This window comes from Tauraco erythrolophus, chromosome 21 (assembly GCF_009769465.1).
Source record: "Tauraco erythrolophus isolate bTauEry1 chromosome 21, bTauEry1.pri, whole genome shotgun sequence".
Taxonomy (NCBI): Eukaryota; Metazoa; Chordata; class Aves; order Musophagiformes; family Musophagidae; genus Tauraco; species Tauraco erythrolophus.
The window spans coordinates 1,738,584-1,761,555 of NC_141485.1; the positions used below are offsets into that span (position 1 = coordinate 1,738,584).

Here is a 22,972-nt window from a genome sequence, read left to right on the forward strand (position 1 = left end):
CCTCTTTTCCACGCTCCCTCCCAGAGCTCTTACACAAAGACATCCAGCAGCTGCTCTCCCAGAGCGACGGCTGGGCTGGGAAGGCCAAGAGCTCTCTAAAACCATCCTCGCGCAACGTTAATACGTGGTGCTGCTCGAGGCTGACTCTTTGCTGCTCGTTTCACCGTGCCTGCCTCAGAGACCCGTTAGGGATTTTTGGGGAACAAATAATAAAGAAGAAATGGAATGATGAAGGTAAGAAGCAGAGCAATTAGCCACAACCAGGCAGCCCCGGGCAAAGAGGGAAGCCAAGGCGATGGTACTGGTGGCACAGCACGTGCTTTCTTACTCGAGGTGCTCAGTCTGATAAGGAAATGAAAGGAAGGTAAAGCAAAGTAAACTGGAGGTAAGACAGTCTCTCCAGTGAGGTACCAGTTGGCTTCACCTCGTTGTGACAGGGAAGGAGAGGACACGGTGCCCGACCCTGCAGCCCTCCCGCTGCTTTGCGGGTGATGCAGATGCCCACGTTGGCAGCTGTCTGTGTGCGGCAGGGCGGTAATGCTCGGCTCGTCCCTGTTCAGGTGTATTTCCCCGTCAACCGGGGCCTTTCGCTCCTTGGCTTCTCTCCTGGGATCCCATTCATGCGGAAATGGTGGGAGATGTCAGCGAATTTGATGTTACTCATCAGCAAGAAATTAATTCTGGGCGAGGTGCGGATCAAATCTGGAGTAACGTCCTGGAGGCCAGGAGGTTTCTTTTCCCAGTGGTCAGTCCCTCGTGTCCCCAGTGCCGAAATCTGTTGTGTCCCATTTTTGTGCCCAAACCAGGTACGGACAGGCCCGGGACCAAGACGCGGGTGCGGGATGGGAGCAAACTGGTCCGGTTCAGCAGCCCCAGACTGATTGTGTTCGCGGTTCGGGCTATGCCGGGCACTCACTGTCACGTTTACAGACACACCGAGTGCCCACGGGGGTTAAAATCGGCGCGGTGCCCGGGACGGCTCCGGGACGCGGCCGCCAGCGTGGACGGGCAGTGCCACCTACCGCGGTGCTGCCCGCCGGCACCGCGGGGCCCGGCCTCGGGCGGGCGGGCGGCCATGCGAGCGTGACACGGAGCGTGAGTGTGACACGGAGCGTGACACAGCTGGGAGCGTTACACGGCTGGGAGCGTGACACCGCTGCAAGTGTGACACGGCTGCGATTGTGACACATCTGCAAGCGTGACACGGCTGCGTGACATGGAGCGTGAGTGTGACATGGGGTGTGACACAGCTGCGAGCATGACACGGCTGCAAGTGTGACATGGCTGCGATTGTGACACAGAGCATGTGCGACACGGAGCGTGACACGGCTGTGAGTGTGACACGGCTGCGATTGTGACAGGGCTGTGATGTGACACAGCCGTGAGAGTGACACGGCCGCGATTGTGACATGGCCGTGTGACACGGCTGCGAGTGTGACATGGCTGTGTGAATGGCTGCGATTGTGACACAGCTGCGAGCGTGACACGGCCGTCAGTGTGACACGGCTGCGACAGTGACACGGCTGCGAGTGTGACATGGCTGTTACAGTGACACGGCCGCGAGTGTGACACGGCTGTGACAGTGACACGGCTGCAAGTGTGACACGGCTGTGAGTGTGAACGGCTGCGATTGCGACACAGCTGCGAGCGTGACACGGCCGTGAGTGTGACCCCGCTGCACGTACGCCCAGCCCCGCAGCCCGCGGCCCCCGCCCGGCCGCCGTAGCCGCCCCCGCCCCGGAAGCGCTCCCCGTTGCCATAGCGCCGCTGCCGGGAGGGCGGAAGATGGCGGCCGTGGCGGTGGCGGGGCCGGAGGAGCTGGAGCCGGGCGGCTCTTTCCGCCGTTACCTGGCGCGGCTGGGCGCCCTGCGGCCCCAGCTCGGCGCGGAGCGGCCCGACGGCGGCCGCCGCACCGAGCTGCACCTGCTCTTCGACCAGCTCCTCTCGGAGAGCTGCGGGCCGGCGCCGGCGGCCGGGCCGAGCGCACAGGTACGGCGGGGCTGGGCCGGGGAGCGGGCCGGGGCCGGGGGGGCCAGGCGGCGCCGGGGCTCCCGTCACCCGCAGTGGCGGGGCGCGCCCGTGGAGGGGGAGAAGGCGCTTGCAGGCGGCCGTACACGTCACGGGAGCGTACACGTCACGTCACGTCACCGTACACGTCATCCGGGCACGCGGATGCTGGTGTGGGGGACGCGCGAGTGCGCGCCCCGGGGCGCTGCCCGCGGCAGTTCCGCGATACGTCGCGTGCAGCGATAGTGCGCGGCAAACAGCGCTCACTGGCCCGTCTTCCATCGTTTGGTTCCAGAGCGACTTTCTTTGCGTTTTGATATTAATTGGTTTTTTTTTTTTGACAAGGCTCCTTTTTTCCCTCCGTCTGTTCCTTGATCTAACTTTGGATTTTTCTTTTGCCATTGTTATTGACTCCGCTTTTGCTCCACTGTTGAAGCAGCACTTGTACTGGTATTGCACTGGTATCGTCTGAGCAGCGCTCCTGCAGTTTGAATCCGTGTGAGCATATCCCTGCGTTGGGATGAGGGTCTGTGGGCAAACGAAGGGAAGCTCACCAGCTGGAGTTGTGTTTGTACTGGTGTTAGTGGTATCCCCACGCAGATCTGGTTGTGTGATCAAAGTCTTAGCTGACGATGGGGTTTCCACCCTCGCTTTGTAGTCTCTAAATACTAGACTGAGGCTTTCTTTTCCAGGATGTTTGTGCTCTGCTTGTCCAAGCCTGTCAGCTGGTTCACCTTGATCAGGAACATCTTGTCATCAAAGTTTGTCAGCTTATCCATCACTTGCTTAACAGATTTCAGGTATGGAAAGTTTAGCTTTGTCCCATCTATCCCTGTGGGCGGGCTGTCTGGCTCCTTGGTCCCCCACTGAGCCAGGGAGCCCTTCTGTCTCTTTATGGGGCTCTGGAGCTGACCTTCATGCCCAGTTTCTCAGATTGTCACTGTGTTGCTTATTTATTCTCAGCTGAGGTTCTGATCTGTGGCTCTAAAATGGCTGAGAGGTTCCTCGTGTAAAGCCAGCCCTCAGCCAGCAGCGGTGCGCTGTTGGGAACACTCTTGGCTACAGGACACTCGTGTTGATTTATTCAGTTCTTAAGCCTTGGCTGGTTCCGTGATGGTGTGTCGTTTTAACAGCCAGGTCACTGGAGTCTGAAACCAAAATATCTGCCTGTATCGACTCTGGCAGTACATGACAAGGTTTTCTTGACCACGGTCCTTTTCTGTTATGCCAGGTGATGGTTGATGAGCAGAACCTGAATTTTCTTCTCTCCTACTGCATCTCTGCTCTTAAGCAGTGCAGCTCTTGGACACATGTTGAAATTCTGCAAGCCTTGGCAGCTCTTGTTTACAACAACGGACCTAAGTGTCAGAAGGTGAGTTTACGAGCTAAGAGAAAGTAACCACAAAAATCTTTGCACCCTTTTGCTGTTTCTACTTTCTTTTGGGTAGGAGGGGGAAAAGCATCATTTCTCAAATCGCCCCACCTTTTATGTTAGGAATAATACCATTTAAATAGCAACTGATATTTGTGGAAAAGTTGAATTTCAGCTGTGATAGGTGTGTGTACTAATACTCAATAGATAACAAGGTTCCTCCCTGCCAGGTACCTCCATACCTGCGGGCTGCAGCTCTAGGGACCACCTGTTACCTGGCTTTAGCCAAAGGCACACTGTTGAAGGGCACCAGGCTTAGTCTGCAGACTAGCCACTCTGGTGTGCCTGTGCATCGGGCAGGAAGAATGCAGGGAGCTTCAAATGGCATGTTACTCAGCAGGCTCCATTGAGGATCCTGAAATTTATGCTGTAACCAGAGCAGGTCTTTAGTGTGCGGTGAGCTCAACGCTGTTTCAAAGCGGAGACTGTCAGGTATCGATCCTGAGGGTTGTATGAAACTTCTTGGTGTGCAGTGTGCCTGACAGGCCTGCTGTCGCCAGCTCTTGGCAGCTTGCAGAGCAGTTTCTGCTCTTGGGCTGGAGCACGGAGTGGTGATGCCAGCAGTTTTGGAGCTGCCAGCTTGTGTGGGTTTGTAGCCTGTATAACCGCAGCAGTTTGGTACAGCAGTTGTTACTCTTAGCTTCATGTCTGGGAAGAAGGCATAAACTGGGAGTCGGGCTGAACTGTGCTCATGCTCGATACTTTTTAAATGCAAAATAAGAGAGCTTTGGAAATTAATATTTTCGTGTCATTTTGAATAAACATAATCTCTCTATGGAAGCTGAAATTGCAGCTGACAAATCTTTTTTTGTAGCATAGATGCGTTTAGCTACGAAACAGAAGAACCAGGAGGCTGAAGGAAGAACTCTGGCCCCTAATGACTTTTGGTGGTTTGTTTTAGTACCTCCCGGATTTGCTGGGCAAGACTGGGCTGTTGGTGCAGTTCAGTGATCCTGCTCAGCCAGACGTGGAGCTCAGGAGGGCAGCGGTACGCGGCATGGCAAACCTGTGTCTCAGGTGCGTACAGACCTTTTTGGGTGGTGGAGTGGGTGCTTTAGAAGATGTACATCCGACAGCACGGACAGCTGTTTGTGCTAGGAACGGCAAATGCAGGGTCAGTAAGCTGTGTATGCATGAGGATGAAATCTAAAACTTTAGTGCTCCAAGATACTGGATCATCTGTGGATAAAACCATTGCTACGGAGATTAGTTTAGGGAAGAAAAGGAAAAGTGTTGTGCTATCTGGTCCCTGCAGTGATTCTTTGGGTTAATTTTTCATAAGAAATGGTCAGTTACAAATTTTTATAGTGATTGTCAGTTATTCTTTTGCAATTCATCCATTTTTCCGTTCCACGCACAACTATGCTGATGCCACAGCAATATCAAATCTTCATTAGCTTCTTTACGAGAAGAATTTTGACTAATAGACTCTATGGGCAAGCAAGCAATTAATAAAAGCAAGAAGTATTTCGACGTGCTACAATGAGTTTTTTTGGTTAATAGTTCCCCTGAACAGCTGGCTTATTTAAGGGGGGTAAAAAAACCAAACCAAACAACAAAAAAACAAAGCTTGGAATTTCAGCACTTAAAGATGAAGTCTGAAGAACTACTTAATGTAAATAAATGCAACATCTGGCAGTTTGGGATTGATTTTTCTCTCTGGAGAGTTGGGATTGTTTAGCCCAGAGAAGAGAAGGGTCAGCGAGGATCTTACCAATGTGTATTAATACATGATGGAAAGTAATGAAAAAGCAGAGCAGACTGTTCTCAGTGGTGCCCAGTGAAAGGACAACAGCACAAACTGAAATACAGGAAATTCTGATTAAACATAAAAGGAGAAAAAACCAAAAAGTAGTAAGGATTATCGAATGCTGGAACCAGTTGCCCAGGGAGGCCATGGAGTCCCCATCCTTGGAGATTTCAGAACACAGCCCTGGGCAACCTGCTCTGGTTGACCCTACTTCAAGCAAAGGAGTTGGACTAGATGATCTCCAGAGGTCCCTTCCAACCTCAACTGTTCTCTGATTCTAACTTCAGGAAAATCACTTGCATTATTAGAGTTGTCCTGTGAGTATTATCAAACATGGTTGATGGCTTGGAGTAATTAAATGTGTTGGAACCAGATGGTTAGGAATCCATTACAAAAGAATTTGTTTAATGACTCTTTAATCCACTGCAACAGTGGCCAGCTCTTACTAAATGGTGCTCAAGTTAGCAAAGATGAAGTGATGCAGTTGACCTCTCTCTTCCTGCAGTAAATCAAGTGGATTTTAAAAAGTTTCAGCACATTAAGGTTACCCAGACTTCCTGGAAACTAGGGAAATGGCAAAAGTCATTCTAGGTCATTTTCAATGCCAAATTTTGCCTAAAAAGCATTTATAAGCATGACAGCTTGTTAAGCTCTGCTTAGAGTCATTGTAATTGAGAGAGTAAAGCACCCTGAGGTTGTACCAGCTCTCTGCAGAAGGCTTCCTTTTGTTCTTTGTAGTGGCAGAGCTGATCCCTGCCAAAGAGCCATCCATCTGTCTGGGGCTGTGCTCCTGGGTCTAGTGGAGGGCTTGGATCCGAGTTTGTGTAACTTTATAAAGCTGTGGGACAGGCTGTGAACTGACCATTTGTCACCTCCTGCTTTAATTCTAGTGTGCCTGGACAGCCATACTTGGATGAGTCCTACAGAAGTGTCTGTTTTCAAACTTTTCTAAGTGTTCTGCAGTCTTCTAAAACCTCTGACGTAGATGACATCACTTTTTGCATGGTGAGTGTGAGTCTAATTGTCTAGAATACTCTAATTAGGAGATAGTGCTGCTGGAATATTGGAATTTGGAATATTGTCAACTGAGATTTTGCTTGAATAGTCTATTTTTTTTTTTTTTAAATAAACATAAGTAACTGTCTCAGTAATTACGTTGAGCAAAACCATAATTGCCTGAAAGGTCACTTGAAAGAGATAAACCTTCAGTGTTTTGGGAAGGAAAATTAAGTAATTCTGTATTTTGGTTTTCAGTTACTGCAAAATGCACTGAAAGGTATCCAGTCACTTCTAAATGGTGGGAAGATGAAACTAATGCAGACTGACCAAATTGGATCTCTTCTTGCAGTATTGAAGGTAAATACTTAAATCCACCTTGAGAAAGAGGCGCGCACTGGAAAGTGAATGTTCCCGATGCTTTTTAAGTGGGAAACAGTGGGAGAATACAAGAAAGAGGGAGCAGAGAAGCCTGAGCGTGGGGGGAAATGTAGTGTGAGGGATAAAGAAAAAGAGTTTCTCTCACAGCATCTTAACTGCACTTCCCACAAATGAATGGGAGAGAAAAACGGGAGGCTCGTTTTTTTTGGACCTACTTCAGCTGCTTCTAGAGGTAGCTGAATTTCAGATGTTACGTAGCCTGGGGAGAGGCAGGACCTGCGGGAAGCACCACGAGCCCAACCGAAAATCGATGAACGTCTGAGTAAATATGCAGTAAATGTTTGTGCATCAAAAAGGGAAAGTGTGCTAATGGTTTTGTTACTGTTCTAGAAATGTATGTTCCATGGGCTGCCAGGACTGAGCATCGAGATGCCAGCAGCCTTGTACCCAGCTCCGTTACCTCAGTACGATAAAAGGTCGCCCATCAAACAGGAACCATCGGAACCAGCTGCTTGTAAGCAGGCAGGGGTGAGCCGAAATCATACTGGTTCTGCTGCGTGCTCATGGTGTGCGTGTTTGTTGTGGCTGCGTGTTGCTGACGTGGTGTTAGTGGCTCTCTGTGTTCTGGGGTGTGATGGCATTGTGCCTTCTTTGCTTGAAAGGTGTTGATTGTAAATCTCTGCACTGGGTAAAATTGCTTTGTAAACTGGGATGACAGAAACAAACAGCTCTGCAGAGACTGGTTTTCCTGAGTTAAGCTGTGTGCATCAGTTATTCTTCTGTAGCCAAGAATTCTTGGCCTGCAGACGTGGGATCGGTGCTTGCAGACCAGCCAGAGCTTTTTATTTTATAAGTTACGTTTTCTCTCTTAATGCTTGCACAAGTGTTTGACTCTTCCTCAGGGAATTCAAGTTCATCTAGAGACGGGTTTCCTCCCCATGTGTTCTGCTTAATCCTTCTACAGGTTATTTTTTAACCCTGCAAACATTTTGGATTACCGATTATCTGAAAGACGTTAGAGAAAATAAAGTTGTGTAGTCATGGTGACTTGTTTGTTTTTAGATGTTAAATATCTTCTGTAAGTCTAAAAGAACTACAGAAGTATTTACTGTTCCTCTTCTTTCGTCACTTTTGTGTGAAATATGATTTTCAACTAAAAGTTTTGTTGGAAATGTCTTGCTTTACTGACGAAGAGGCCAAAGTTTAATTTTTGAGGCTATTCAGATATAAACTGCTTACTTACACTAAGGGATTACTATACTGATGTTACTGTTGCTACTAATAAGCAAAGTTTGCAAACTCTCAGGTACTACAGAAGTATCTGTATGTACAGTGTTGTTTCTGTATGTACAGTATTGCAGATACGTGTAATTGCACTTACGTGCAGAATTGCTGCATCAGAAGATGCTAGATAGCTGTGATGACTCTTGGTTAGACTAAATCTCATCCGAAAACTCAGGTAGAAACTTGTATAATTTAATGTACTATACAGGGGGCTTTTATTCTGGATTAGCAATTAGTTTTGTTTTCAGATGAGACTTATTTCCCTTAGCTTTACAGCTATTAAATGTTTGCGCATCTTTCGAGATGTTATTTCAAAAGATTAAAAAAAAACACCTCTATTTTTTGTCTTGAAACAGAACCGAAGAAAAAAGTCCAAAGGGAAACAAAAGAAGGGAGAGTGTGGGGAGGAAGGAAAAGATCTGGGTGATGGGGGAAATGAATCAGTTCTTGGAGCAGACCTGCGGAAGTTACACTTGGGGGATGTGCAGAACAGTCCTTGCTCGGATCCCCGGACTCGTGCATCGGGTGTGGCGTGCGTGCCTGCTGGAAAGGATCCCTTGTCTTCACATTGTAGCAGTTGGAAAAGAATCAGCAGCAGTGAGTCGGAATATTCTGATGCTGAAGGTGGAATGCAGAGCAAAACGAGGTGATTGTTGTTGGTGTAAACAGAAGGCACGGTAGCAGAGTGTCCTGTTCGTAACAGTTCCAGCTCAGGTATCGCGTTAAAGCAGACCTTCTGTTCCTGCAGGTCTGGCACAAGTTTTACTTTGTGCAGACTCTTCCACAGGATCCTAGCACGCTGTTCTTAATCAAAACTGTTGAGAAAACCGCCGTTCCTTTTGATTTATGTGGTGATACAAGAAAATTGGCAGGCAGTAATTCATATTGGATTGAAAGTAAATTTGTTCTTCCTCTGAAAAATTTCTTCTCACAGCTAGCCACTGATACGAGTGAAAGAGGTGAAGTCCATTACTTTTCAGTGCTGCTGTTTCATCAGTCTTTTTGTTTGTTTTTCAGATCTTATCAAGCCAATGTTCGTCAAGGGGCTCTAGCCTGTTTCCTGTCTGCTGTAAAATCAATAGAAAAAAGAATTCTTTATGGCTACTGGTCAGCGTTTGTTCCTGATGCACCTGGTATTGGCAGCCCCCAGTCAGTGTCCTTGATGACTATTGCTTTGAAGGACCCTTCTCCAAAGGTGAGGCAGTTCTGAGTAGAAAAAGCATTGTATTTTTCCTGTAGTATCTTAAGAGTTGTGTGCTCTGGCCTTCAGTAAGTACTTTGGCTACTGTAGCTGTGTTGCTTGGTCACTGTACCGCAAGGAGTAAAAGAGGGTGTATTGGTTAAGGAAACAAAAGATTGTTTGTATACTGCTTAAAGTTATGAGAAAAGATAGCTGGAGTTGAATTTTCTCTTACCGGAGAAAGAGGCTTTCATAAATTTTAAAATTCTCCATCAGCTTGAAGGAGGTGTTAAAAGTGGTAACAGAAATGTTTTATCATTTCAGACCCGTGCCTGTGCTCTTCAAGTTCTTTCAGCCATCCTGGAAGGTTCTAAGCAGTTTCTTTCTGTAGCTGAAGACGCTAATGATCACAAGAGAGCTTTTACTCCCTTCTCTGTAACTATTGCTTCTAGCATCCGGGAGCTGCACCGCTGCCTGCTGCTAGCCCTGGTGGCAGAATCCTCTTCTCAAACACTGACACAAATAGTCAAGGTAACTGTGCTCTGAGTGTTTCAAAGAGATGATCTTGTTCTCTAGATGAAGTCTTGAAGAAAGATTGCACAGAAGTTATTGTAGCTGTTGAGGCCTAAATTGGGGGAGGAAATAGACCGTTGTCATCTCACGAGGCTGCATTGACTGAGTGTTCCTACAGAGTTCTAAGGTTTCTTTTCTCTTGAGCCCAATTCTCTTGTCCCTGCATTTCTTTCGTGTAGTCTTTTTGGAGCTGAGTGAGCCTATGAAATGATTTGGAAGACTCACTTTGGCTTGAAAACTGGAATCCAAGTTGGAAAAAAACCCCAACAAATGCTTTCCATGGGCTACTGGAGTTCCTTGGCCTTTATGCCAGGTCACAGTAGTTAAATACTTATTCTTAGGAGCCAAGGTTGCAACCAGTTTTCAAACAGCAGATAATTGAGGCATTTGTTTTCGGGTGCCCTCAGATAATTAGCTATGTAAATGACATAAATTGCATATGTAAAACCAGATCTGTTGCAGGCTGAGCCGACTTTGTAACCACCACTCAATGTGTGTTCTTTGTGTGTTTCAGTGCCTCGCAAATTTGGTTTCAAATGCACCATACAGCCGTTTAAAACCTGGGTTGCTGACAAGAGTTTGGAACCAGATAAAGCCATACATTTCTCATAAAGGTTTGCATTCTGTTTGGCTGGAGCCTCTTTGCACATGTCATATCTTAATTCAGCATTAGTTACTACAAAATAGTTGTGGATTTCCACGCCTCCTGCTTCGTGAATACATAAACATATGTATTAGATATAGATGTAAGGAAGAAATTATTCTTAGATATAAGGAAGATATAGGATAGATACAAGGAAAAGATATAGGGAAGACAGGATAGATATAAGGAAGATATATTCCTTCTTTAGATCTAAGGAAGAAATTTTTCACTCTTGAGGGTGGTGAGGCACTGGCACAGGTTGCCCAGAGAAGCTGTGGCTGCCCCATCCCTGGCAGTGTTCAAGGCCAGGTTGGATGAGGCTTTGGGCAAGCTGGTGTAGTGGAGGGTGTCCCTGCCCATGGCAGGGGGTTGGAACTAGATGATCTTAGAGGTCCCTTCCAACCCAAACCATTCCATGATTCCTGTCGAATTATATGTTATGATCTGTCTTGTCTGAAAACTGCTGGAGAAGGATGCTGACCTGTCAGTGAGAAGCTAACGGACTGGCTTTTTCTTCCCCCACCCTGTTTCTTGCAGATGTGAACGTTCGCGTTTCTAGCCTCACATTATTAGGGGCTATAGTATCTGTCCAAGCACCTTTACCAGAGGTGCAGTTGCTTTTGCAACAGCCCAGTTCTTCAGGGCTAAACAGCAGTGGTAGCACAACCCCTCACCGTTCAAGTTCTTCTGAGCAGTGGAGAAAAGCACTCCCCTCGGAAGGGGAGCCTCCAGCAGGATGTACGTCTTCAGAACCATGCTGGCTTCTCCGTCTCTGTGTTTCTATCATCATTCTGCCCAGAGAGGATTCCTGTTCTGACAGCGATGCCAACTTTCCAGCATTTTCCAGCATTTATGAGCCGTGTCCCCTTCGACTGGAGTCCTTGCAGGTGGGGATGAACAGCCAGCTTCTGAAATGAGCAGCCTGGTGTCAGCCAAGCCTCAGTCGAGGGTTGCCTTTGCCCCCAGCTCTTTCAGCGAGATGTAGGCTAAAGCATTTGCTGGTGCAGCATGTCTGAGCTGCTGTGATGGAAGGAGCAGTAACGTTTTGATTCCATGCCTGTGGCCACAGCATAACCATCCCATAGTAAACCTGCTGCAGCAAGTTCATGTGCCTGTGATTTTTTGTTACCTTCGTTATTTTAAAATATTATTTGGTTGTGTGCATGCTGGCATCTGGTGAAGGCTGTGAGTCTTGCCCATGCAAACTCCTCCATACAGAAGCTAAATTAAAGTTTTGCTAGAGCACAGCGGGGAATAACCTCACAGTCAAAGAACAGTCTGCAAGGAGCTATGGAGTGATGCTGGTAAGACTAAAGGGGTACCTGTGAGTGTTGAGACTTGGCTTTGTTTTTTTTCGTGTCACCACAGAAAATAGTAAGATTTTGTAACGTACATCCCAAGGAGTCTCACTCTTTTTCTAGAACAATGAATATTTGTTAAATCCAGCTTCACAGAATGCAGCAGCAATGTGACAAGGAGATACAGAATGTGTTGCTCTTACAGGCACTCTCCTGCTTAGTGTTTTAGCTAGAGGAGACCTCACTTACATTAAATAATTCATTGTGTTGCTACCTGATAGTGCTTTTGTGGCCTTTTTTTGAGCAAGGTAATGGAATATGGAGGGTTTTAATTAGCTCTAGTATTCTAGAAGCTGTGCTGTGAGGTGTATCTCTTGCATCAGAGTTTAGCATATTGTCCCAGTGTTGTTTAGCTTGTTATCCTCTCAGTATTTATTTGGGGTGTTTTGGTTTAATAGAAGGAAAAAAATGCTGAATGGAATTTCTTTTGTTTGTGTTTAGGTGTTGGCTCTTCTTGTAAAGGGTTATTTCTGCATGGCTCAGAGCTATTTCCTAGAACTTGGAGAAGTGGCTTGCAGATGCATGGAAGAAATGGATCCATCCATTCAGCTCCATGGAGCCAAAGTAAGAGCATGAGGAAACACCAACGTTGTTTTACCCAGTCAATTTTAGCTATTTGTGTGCTTTGCAAATACAGATGAGTAGCGATGAATATTCGGAGCATCTTTGTGTGTTTGATGTAGCACACCATAAAGAGCTGGTGCCTGCTGTAGCTCTTTGGGAAATGCAGTACCCTGACACTTTGAGAAATGCACCTTCTGCTTCCAGTCTTGAATTCTTACCAGAATTTCGTTGCTCTGCTGAGCCTGCAGGGAGCCTGGGACATGCAAGGACTGTAACACTGGCCTGGTGCAGGAACTGTAGTCTGTCACCCAAAGGAAAGCTCAGAGAGATTTCATCTTTGCTCAGCAACTTGTTATGCTGTTCTGGCTGGGACTTTATGTAAGAAAGGCTGTTCATCTAATTTCTTCTTAGGGGCAGATAGAGTCCAAAACAATACTGAATCTTTTATTTTTGTTCCCTGGGTAAGTAGGTACAGTCTTAGGTAAAGGTTGCTCTAGTTCTGTGGTACTTGAGTCATCTCTGATAAAGACCTAGTTGCTTTTTGTTGTCTTGCAGCTTCTGGAGGAGCTGGGCACAGGTGTACTGCAGCAGTACAAACCCGATTCAGCCGTTGCCCCTGATCAGAGAGTGCCTGTCAGTGTGGTAAGTGCGTGGGCTCCCTCTGCGATCCCACTTCACTCAGCTTCCTTTCTTGAACCCTCTGCAAAGTCCCTGGTGTGGATACGGATAAATCAATTGCAGGAAAGCAGAAAGGGACTCGGTACTCTGCAGCTTTATAGGTGCTGATATGTACAATTTTTGTAGACTTCCTGCATTATTTTGGCATTTGTTTTTGTCTGTAGACAGGTGTGGTGGTGTGTTTGTTTTTTTTTTTCCTTTTACATGATGTTAACACTGCCTCTGCCTTTTCTCATCTCTCCCCTTCCTGCCTGCTGGAAGAACAGCGCAGGTTTTGCGTGTGTCTACTGCTGCGTGAAACCTAGCCATACACAGTTTTGGTGTATTTGTGTTGTTACAAGAACCAGCCTACGTGTTCTGGTTGCTCACAAGGGCAGAGAGAGTGGCCAGAACCATAATATGTGTGACTTCAGAAAAATCTGTTGTTTGAGGCTGTTTGTTGGGTGAGTTTGTGGAAGAACTGGCATTCTAGTAGTAACACAGGCCTGTTTAAGTCTTGCTTCTGTGAACAGAAGGCAAGTTTAAAAATTTCTTCAGTGTATGATAAGTTTTGAGCTGGTCACCAGTGACCCTACAAGATAGGAAACGTGTCCAGTAGCACCAGCTTCCTGTTACTTGATAGGAATGTAAATTGTCAGGTAAATGAAAATACCCACTGTGTGAATTCGAGAACGGGATCGTAATTCTGCCTAATGCAACCTAATCCGAGTGTGTGTGGCCTTGGGAAGGAAACAAACAGAACTCAGTGAGTAAGTACTTGATAGCAGTACTAAAATGTCTTTAAAATGTTTCTGAATGCTGAGTATTTTAGGCTTCCAAACAGTTGTAATCACTTGCATGTCTGATTATGCTGCCTGCTGTAAGTATGTCTTACAGATGATCACAGGAAAAGACAATCTGGTGTAGAATTTAGGCATGACTGCTGAGTTTAAGTGGGTAAACCTGGCTGCTTCTTCTGTAGGTTGTAACTTTCTGGACGATGATGTTGAATGGCCCCTTACCTGGCACTCTTCAGAACTCGCCGCACGCGACTCTTCAGACCAGCGCCTGTGATGCCCTGTCCTCCATCTTGCCAGAAGCTTTCAGCAGCCTGCAGGTGAGAGCACTCCTTCCTGCATGGCATTCTTACCTCGAGGCTTCGTTCTTGGCTACCAGGTTACAGTACTGTAAAGCCTTTTGAAACTTATGATGGTAGAGAAGCCTTCCAGAATTTATTTTTTTTTTTACATTCCGAACAAGTTGTAGCTATTGAAGACTGGAAAAGGCAATGTTGGGAGTAATTACTCTGTCAAAACAGTCAAACTGTGGGTCACAGAAGCTGTTTGGCCTTGCCCTGAATACTGAGCCTTGGTGATGATGCATGGGAGATGGAGGGCAAGAATTTCGTTGCATGAGGGAGAAGTGAAGGGTTGTTATTTTGCTGGTTAAGTCTTTGAAGAGACAGCTGAGCTAACAGCCACGGACAGACGCTGTTCGCCCGTTTGCATGCATGTTTTTTCTTTTGGCTGGCTTTAAAACACCAACCTGCGGTGATTACCCTGGCAGAAGTGAAGAAATGTGTTGGCCTTACTCTCCTTTTGCAGCATGAAATATGCTTTTAGACATGAAAGCCTTGGCAGTGTATCACCGCTGCATTGTACAGCTCCTTTCATGTCACTGTGCCCTTCTTGATGGGGAGCACTCTGCCAGATCTCATTTGCCCAAGAATTGCTGGTACAGCAGTATCTCTGGAATTCTCCGTCTGGTTTCTCCAAGTACAGCATGTGCTTCATCACCCCGTACTTTGATCCCATATACTCTTGTCCCTGTGGCCATGTGGGGTCAAGTCAGTGCCCACTCTGACCCTTTGCTCTGATGAAACAAAGATCTTTGTCATGGTTTGGTAAACTGACAATCTGTCCGGGATGAACTTAGTCTGCCTGGCTGTCCTTGTTAATGAAGGGGAAAGAGTGAAGTAAGACAGGAAAAAGCAACTGATCCAGCCTGTTTTAACTCTGCTGGGCCATGCCTTCTGCCTTTGGATGATAGTTAATATTTTGGTTTCCTTCGTGGTCTTATCTAACAGCAACAAGATCATGTTTGCTGGAAGCATTCCCGTTTCCTGTGTGGTGTCCTGAAACGCCAGTCCATTTTTCTTTAAAGAAAAGAGCACGCTCTGGCTGGTAGCTTCTATAAATTCCACATATTAGGGTCTTTCAGGGTATTTGTCAGTTGTCTGTCTTTGTGGGACAGAGATCTTTTCAGTTTCTCTCTGTTGCCATGACTGCTCATCGTTTCAGAGTGACCAGCAGGTACTGTGTGTCACACTGCTGCTCGGCCTGAACCACAGCGAGAACCCCCTGGTGAAAGCCGCTGCCGCGCGCGCGCTTGGAGTCTACATCCTCTTCTCTTGCCTTCGGCAGGTCAGAACTGGCCCGTTTTTCTTATTTTGAGCTGTTTTCGAATGGTTTGATGAACCATGAGATGTGGGACGCGAGTTCTTTTGGAATGAGTTGGCCTTTCGTCTTGGTTGTGGTCTGTAGTGTGTAACAGCTGTTCTTTACTGTCTCCAGACCTGCTCTTGCCTTCTGTGTGGTGAAGGGGACGAGTGCAGTTTTGAGTGAGATGAAGCAGAAGCCAGAGTGCCTCATAAGTGAGAGCGAAAGGAGGGAGGTCAGGGCTTTCCCCAAGCTCGCAGGGACGGAAGTGGGAAAGGCCACGTTGACACAAAGATGCTGCAAGAGATGAGGTAGAGGTGGGAAGAAGGAAACAGCTGTACAGCGCTCAGTGGAGTTTAGCGAGTTGTTATGGGAAGGCTTCAGTTTTGCTTAAAACTAAGTAAAGCTTATTTAGAGAAAAACGCTGATTTGTTTCCACCAAAAAAAAAATGATCTTAGCTTGGCCGAGCTGGAAGACTGTAGTTTTCGCAATGTGGCCTTAAATGGATGATTGCAATAAAAAAAAATCTATGCGGTAGCTGACGCTGAGATTCGAGTCCAGAATATTTTGAAAGAAAATCCTTTACCATAGGCAAGGGAAGGAAAACGTGCCATAGAAGAGAAGATTACACGGGCAGCTCAACAGGGAGTTTGGAGAAGCAATTAATTTCTTAAGAGTGGTATAAGATTGGCAGTCCAGGTAATGATGTTAAAATCCAAAGTAACTAAAGCACCGATAAAATTAAATAATACACTGAGAGCTTTCAGCAACAGCCACCCGAGAGAGCAGTGAACTTGGTCAGCACGCAGGCTTAGACCGTTAATTAAAGATCAAAGCTGTACAGAGAGCACCATAAACACGTTAAAAGTTGTCGCCTCAAAAAAGAAGAGTTTATTAATAGAGCTGGTCTCTGAGCAGGTGTCATTTTCCCTAGAAAGTCTGGAATGTGTATGCTACTAAGGAATTCACCTATGTGTTTAAACTTTCTAACTCTGCAGCAGTTTTTACTTTTATAGGATGTGATGTTTGTGGCAGACACGGCGAACGCTATTCTGAATTCCCTCCATGACAAGTCTCCCAACGTCCGTGCCAAAGCAGCCTGGTCCCTGGGCAATCTGACAGACACTCTGATCATCAACATGTACGTAAGCGGCCCCGGAGCTCCTCTCTCTGCCCGTATTCCCATGGCATCACACAAAGGGAATTGATCTACTTAGTATCAAAAAAGCCCAAATTTGTTTTGGGCTGTGTGTCTGCCAGTGTGTGACACTGTAGTAGGAGTATCCTGTATCCATTGGGGGTTGAGTTCTACTAAACTGCTTGGGTTTGGGTCTTTCTGATCCTTAGTTCTAGAGTATATTCCAAGTTTGCTTTTCAGTTTTCTATTTCTCGTACGTTACTTTGTGTAATTGCGTGTTCCCCGGTTCCTTTACTTCCAACGTAACACAGAAGTAAAATTAATAAATATTTAACACTTCCTCAAGCCAAAGACTGAAGGAAGTCTGACCTACTGTTACATTTTTAACAGGAGAAATAATGATCATATATTCCTGCTAAAGAATTGCCTCTGGGCAATTCATTGCCCTCTGTTTTTTATTACAGACTTAATGCATTGCTAACCGGCTTTCTTGCATTGATAGTTTGGTTTTAAATTAATAAACATAGTGGTCACATGTAGTGAGGTCTGCCTTACATATTAGCCTTCTAACGAGTGAAGGTTGTTCATGCGCCTTCACAAAGGATTGTATCACATCCTTGGGGATGGGTTGTCCGAGCTGGCCTTTCCCAGTGTGATCCTTCTGCTTAGGGAAACGATGGGACAAAGTTTTCAAGAGGAATTTTCTGATCTGCTGCTATTGAAAATGTTACGGTCTGCGACTGAAGCATCCAAGGACAGAGACAAGGTATGACTGAGGGGAAGGAGGGTGGAGTTATCCTAATGTAGTTAACGCTTGCATTTTTATTTCCAAAAAAAAGAAAAGAAAAAAAAAAAGAAAAAAAAAAAAGAAGGAAGAAAGGCACCAGTTTCTTTGGGGCGTTTTGCCCCAACAAACAGGGAGCTGCAGCTCAGCATCTTCTCTCGAGGGCTGGTGTTTGGAGGTTTCCCGTGTTGTTCGACCTGCAGGGTGTTCGAGTGTACTTTTCCACAGTGCAGAGTGGGTTTTTTATTGTGGATGTTTATTGTTTCGGGTTTTTTTTCCGGGGCGACCACTTGCAGAGAACGATCTTTCTGGTGGCATTTAGGAAGTTACCACCTGAGACACCAGTTGTGATTCCAGATGGGCTCCTTGTTAGCTCTGAGCGTGGTTTCACAGCAGGCTTGATAAAAGTCCAAGTCTGCACGCTCTGCCTATGAGCTGGAAGCCAGAACAGTGGGGTTTTGAGGTTGTTTTGTGCATGTGTGTTCCAGGTAAAGAGCAATGCAGTCCGGGCCCTTGGAAACGTGCTTCATTTCCTTCAGCCGTATCACATAGCAAACCCCAGGTTCAGGGAAGCCATCGAGGAATCTCTTCAGGCCCTTATTTCCACTGTGGAGAGCGAGGCCACTATGAAAGTGCGCTGGAATGCTTGTTACGCGCTGGGGAATGTGTTTAAGAACCCTGCCTTGCCACTCGGTGAGTAACTCGTCCCACTGGCTTTGGATTTGCACAGCAGCTTGTGGTTTTGATAAGGAGGTCTCTGTTACAAATGCGTTGGGGAAAAGGGGAGAAAGCAAACTGGGCTGAATCTTGCTGTCGTCGCTTTCCTCGAACTCCTGCCAGTGAAACGGGTCAGATCCTGCGAATGCCGATACGGGCGTAATTGTGCTGGATTCAGTTGGATCTGTCATGTTAGAAAAGAGCATGAGGGTGGGATTGTGACTGTGAATAGATGCAAAATGTCATTTTTCCTCTTATGAAACTTCAGAAGATTAACAGGTTTTTTTAACTAATTTTTCATTTCGTAACCTCTGACTCACATTTATTCTGGTCTAAATGAATCTCCTAAATATTTAATGGGCTTACATGTACTGTATTTACAGTGTTGTGTATTTTGATTGTGGGTTTTGTTGTTTTTTTTTTTTTAGGAGAGGCTGCTTGGACCGCGCAAGCATACAGTGCACTTTCCTCAGTAGTGAAGTCCTGCAAGAATTTTAAAGTCCGGATCAAATCAGCCATGGCCCTCTCCATCCCTAGCAAGAGGGAATGCTATGGCTCCACTGAGCAGTTCTGCCAAATCTGGAGTGCCTTGGTGGTAGCCTTGCAGAAGAGTGAAGACACTGAGGACTTCCTGGAATTCAAGTACAGTGCCAGCCTCAGGACACAGATCTGCCAGGCTCTGCTTCATTTGTTAAGTCTGGCAAAGAGCACAGACCTGCCAGTCATCAGGGACACCATAACGGCAAACGGGGATGCAATCAAATCCTATGTCTTGCAATATCTGAAATGTGGAGCTGAAGAAAACGAAGCAGGAATGCACACGGACTCGGGCGAGAGGGAGAGAGTATTAAAAGGAGCTATCGAACATCTCAGTGGGATCGAGAAACAGCTGGGGGGCAAAGCTAGGGTCCGAGTGGCTGTTTATCTGGAAGATGTCCTGGCCAACCATGCCAATGCCACGGAATTAACAGAGGCTTAGAAAGAAACACCCGCTTCAGTGACCAGTAGCTTACCCTTCTGACTGGGCGCAGAGAAGGAACACACTGCCTTCTCTTACACGGGGTATCCAGAAGAAAAGTTTCCTGTTGCTGGTATTGAACAATTTATTTCAGACTTACTGAAGTCATTCATAATGCCTGACGAAAAGATCTGTAGAACTTAACTTTTTAATATGTTTTTTTGTGTGTTTAGTCAACTCTTAAGTTGTCCTCGCTGGGTTTTGTTTGTACACTTAATTACAGTGTTACCACTTGGAAAACACATGCCTTTTCCTTCTTTGTTTTATAAAAACAACCTGTTCTCTGAGCTCATCTAAAAGTGTTTTGTTGCTGCTGCTGCTGTGTTCAAAATCATGTTTGTAAAGGAGAGGTCTGGAAGAATTTTGTTTTTCTGAGCACTGCAAATGTTGTCACTCTTGTGTTCCTGCAATAAACCTAAACATGCCAAGATTTGAATAATCCCTTGGAGCAAAACACTTTGCCTTTACCTGTCTGTGTTCCTGGTGTCTGACACCTGGCCTGCACCTCCCTGCTGCCTTCGCACATCCTGTCTTCCAAAAACCTGAAATTCCTTGTTTTCAGGTGGATGGTACTGTGCTGCGTAAGCCAGAAAACTCAAAGTCAGTCCTCCGAGGCTGGAATTTTGACTCTTGGAGTGCTGCCCCTGGCGCTCTGTCCCCTTTCTGGGGGAGAGGCAGCCATGTTCTAAACGGTGTGTGGGTTCCTTTGTTATCCCGGAGTTCTGTCCCCTTCCTGTTCCTTCAGGACGCTGTTCCCTGCTCTCTGTTTGCTCTGTGCAAACTGGGGGAGGACGGAGCTCTCTGATGTTGCTGGGGGCAAATCGGTGCCTCCAGGAATGAGCCGGTCTGGGGGGCACTTGGAGCCCTAAGTGCCTGTTGTCCTTGCCGCTGGGTGGGTGTTTGAACAGAGCTCAGGGCAAGCCTTGGCTGTCATAAAAGTTCTTTGGGATGCAACATTGGTCTGCTTTGTTTTTCCATCCTCGCCGCTGATTTCAGTGGGGCTCAAGTATCCGAAACCCCTTCGGAGTAATGGAGCTGTTCTCGCTGGACGTATGGAGCTGGTTCCCTGCCAGGAGCAAGTACTTCTCCTGCTGTACCAGCCCGCAGCAGGAGCAGCTCTGCCAGCGGCTGGCACACAGTCAGGCTTGTCTGTGCCATGAAGTGCTGAGCAGCTGCCTGGCTTGGAGGCTGAGGAAGAGCGCAGCAGAAGTGAGCATCGCTGCTGGGCCCCATCCTGCCTCGGGAGCACCCCTGGCTGTGCTTCCGATGACAAATCCACACTGAAGCTGACACTTGCTCCTCCTCTCCCTCTTCGGCTGCCGCAATTGTGCCTGTACCCAGCTTTTGAGTTTCCACCACGTGAATCAAACCTGTGTTTGGCTCTAGAAGGAATCTGTCCAGATACCAATGGAAACATGACTGTGCCTGGGTTTCTTGCCCAGCTTTGCTGACAGCCGTAGAGCCGCCTGTGTACTGGACCAGCCGAAATACTGGTGGTAAGGCAGCTGTGGGACTCGGTGTCCGGCGCGTGGTCGGGCACCAGATGTACCAGTGCTGTGTCTGTCCCAGCAGCCCACACCCGATGTCAGTACTGGGAGGAGGATGGCTGTTCTGAATGGAAAAATCCGTATTGATTCAAGAATTACTTTGCTTTGAGAAGAGTTTTGCCTTTGTGCACGGAATCACACGAGTGATGTAGCATCTCTGCCCGCGGAGCACCGCTGTGCCGCTGCAGAGACGGGGCCGCGAGCCTGAGCCTCCGTTCCCCAGTTGCAGCAAAGAGGCTGCGTGGGCACCCCACGACCACACCAGAAGCAACTGGCTTGTTCCCAGCGCTGAGAAATCCACCTCCACAGGTATTTCACGTGACCCATGGAGCAAGTGGGAGCTGCTGCGATTCTCAACAGCGTGTAGCCAGCGTCTGTGGTTTTTATTACAAACTTCTGTGAAGTCTCACCTGGCTCCTGAAACACCTAAGGGCTTTTGAAGAAACGTGGCCTTGTGCTCGGAGCGGCACTGAGCGAGAGCGGTGGAGGCAAACCAAGAGCTCCAGTGCCTGGATGAAGGAGGTGAGCGTCCCTGCTGAGCGTGGGAGCAGCCCGCCCGCTCGGCGCATGGCCCAAATAACCACGTCCAGTGCTTCACCCCATATTGGGGAACCTGCAGCTTTTCTCAGACGGAGAGATAGGAGTGTCTTGTACCTTCGGAAGCAAAAGCAGTTTCTCGGTGGCCTTGGCTGAGGGTGGCGTAAGCAGTTTTCTCCGGCTGAGCCATCCGTTCAACGCAGCGCACAACGTGTTGCCAGATGCTGACGCAGAAGAGGTTCAGCACCTCCGGATCCGCTGAGCCTCTTCCTCAACATCTGGCTACTGTCTTTCCCTCAAGACCGGACAAGAACAAGGCCACGTGTCTGAATGGCAGATGGAGTTCAGGTCACTGGAAAGGGACCGAATTGGCGGGTTGGGCTTCGTCGGTTGGTTGTGCACACCGCCAGTTTCTCTCTTCTGTAGCTGTTTCCCCAGGGATGCTCGTAGTCTCCGAGCATCCCAGGCATCGACTCGACCCATCCCAATAAGCACTGAAACACCAGTTTGGGTAGAGAGTCTGGATTTTGTGATCTCACCACACACACTCATTACAAACCTCCTGCCTGCGAAGAGGAGGACGTAAGGTGGGTCTCACGCTGCCACCAGCCTTTCATTCTCCTGTAGGAACACCCTTTCCCCACCTTCTGGACACCCTTAGCTGACTCTGTGGGGAAAAACAGTGCGTGCACAAGGGAAGGCGGGGAAGCAGGAGCTGGTTTTCACTCTGCCTGGTGGAACTCCATCCAGCATCTTACGAAGATAAAGACAAACAGGGCGTCACCTCTGCCTCCCGCCAGGGCCAGCAGCGCAGGGCTCGGCCCCGCTCAGCAGCTGCACCCCCTCCCCTGCCAGTACATGGGTGTTGCTGGGGGAATGCACATCATAGTGGGGTGGAGGGGGTAGCTACAGAGATTCAGGCCTAATTTTTGTGGGCAACATCTAAAAAGCTGCTGGGTGGGGCCTGGGTCAGTCATGGGGGTCAGCTGTGCCTGGCTCCTGCCCCGTGGGATAGTTCTGCTGCTGGTTGCACCTGGGTGCAGTCCTGGGGATGCTGGAGCAGAGCTGGGAGGGGTTCTCCTGCCTGACCCCATGGTGATATGAAGGTCAGTGATTTTACGTGTCCCTTTAGCGTCACATACTCATTTTTGGTGTCCTGTGGAGCAGCGTGGGCTGTGCACGCCCCGTGCCGCTCGCAGGGCGGATGCAGCCTCCGTGCTCGGCCGGGGCCTGGCGAAGCACGAGGTGCTCTGGGCCAGCGAAAGGCAGCACCTTCCCCACCCCGGCCAAGGTTTTATTGTCCTGCCTCTTTATTGTTGTGTTTACAAGCCAGGCGCTTTATAGGTTTTCCTATGAATAGTTTCAAGGAGAAGGTAATTACCTTATCACATGCAGGATGATTTATAGCCAAGGTGGCAAGGGACATTCGAGCTCCACATCGGCTCCGTTTGAAAGACAATCTGCCCGTTCTTCTGCACGGGGTCACCGGGTGGGTGCAAACAAAAGGGGCTTTAGTGCCCAGTCCCAGCACTGGGACATCTCCTGCGGCGGAGCCCCGGAGGGAGCGTTTCCCTGGGCCTTGCTGATGGCGCTCGTGCCCACCAGCAGCTCCGGGGGCTTCTGCGGGGCCGCTGGCGGTGGTGGGCTCTCCCCAGTGCAGCCCAGCAAGAAACAACCCCGGGAGTTCAAAGCTCAGGTTGTAAAGCCCTTGTTGTAATCGAATTGCGTTACCTGGATCAGCGAACACGCGGCGCGCTGGGCGAGAGCCGGCGTGGCACCAGCGTGCCTCTCGGTGGGACCGCGCTGGCGTGTGCGGCGTGTCTTGGCACTTGCTTTCGGTGGGCGAAACCCCTTGCCAGCAGCACGGGACTCGGCTCACAGCGGCTGCGGGGCTTGTAACACATCTCCCCTTACCTTCACGCAACGATTTTTATTTTTGGGTTGGTTTGTTGGGTTTTTTTTTCCTT

General features: G+C 48.0%; 1 protein-coding gene across 1 annotated transcript; it reads left to right on the top strand.

Annotated features, from left to right (window-relative positions):
* The first annotated feature begins 1,785 nt into the window (after positions 1–1,785).
* HEATR6 (HEAT repeat containing 6) lies at positions 1,786–19,361 on the top strand. Its single transcript, XM_086624638.1, has 20 exons — positions 1,786–1,989; positions 2,700–2,807; positions 3,239–3,379; positions 4,341–4,456; positions 6,080–6,194; positions 6,444–6,545; positions 6,957–7,094; positions 8,207–8,496; positions 8,868–9,045; positions 9,355–9,561; positions 10,118–10,217; positions 10,784–11,133; positions 12,046–12,168; positions 12,724–12,810; positions 13,808–13,942; positions 15,126–15,248; positions 16,281–16,405; positions 17,072–17,168; positions 17,675–17,879; positions 18,332–19,361. Exons 1-20 carry the CDS (start codon positions 1,786–1,788, stop codon positions 18,880–18,882), a joined length of 3,495 nt encoding a protein of 1,164 aa, XP_086480764.1. The 3' UTR covers positions 18,883–19,361.
* The last annotated feature ends 3,611 nt before the right edge of the window (positions 19,362–22,972 follow it).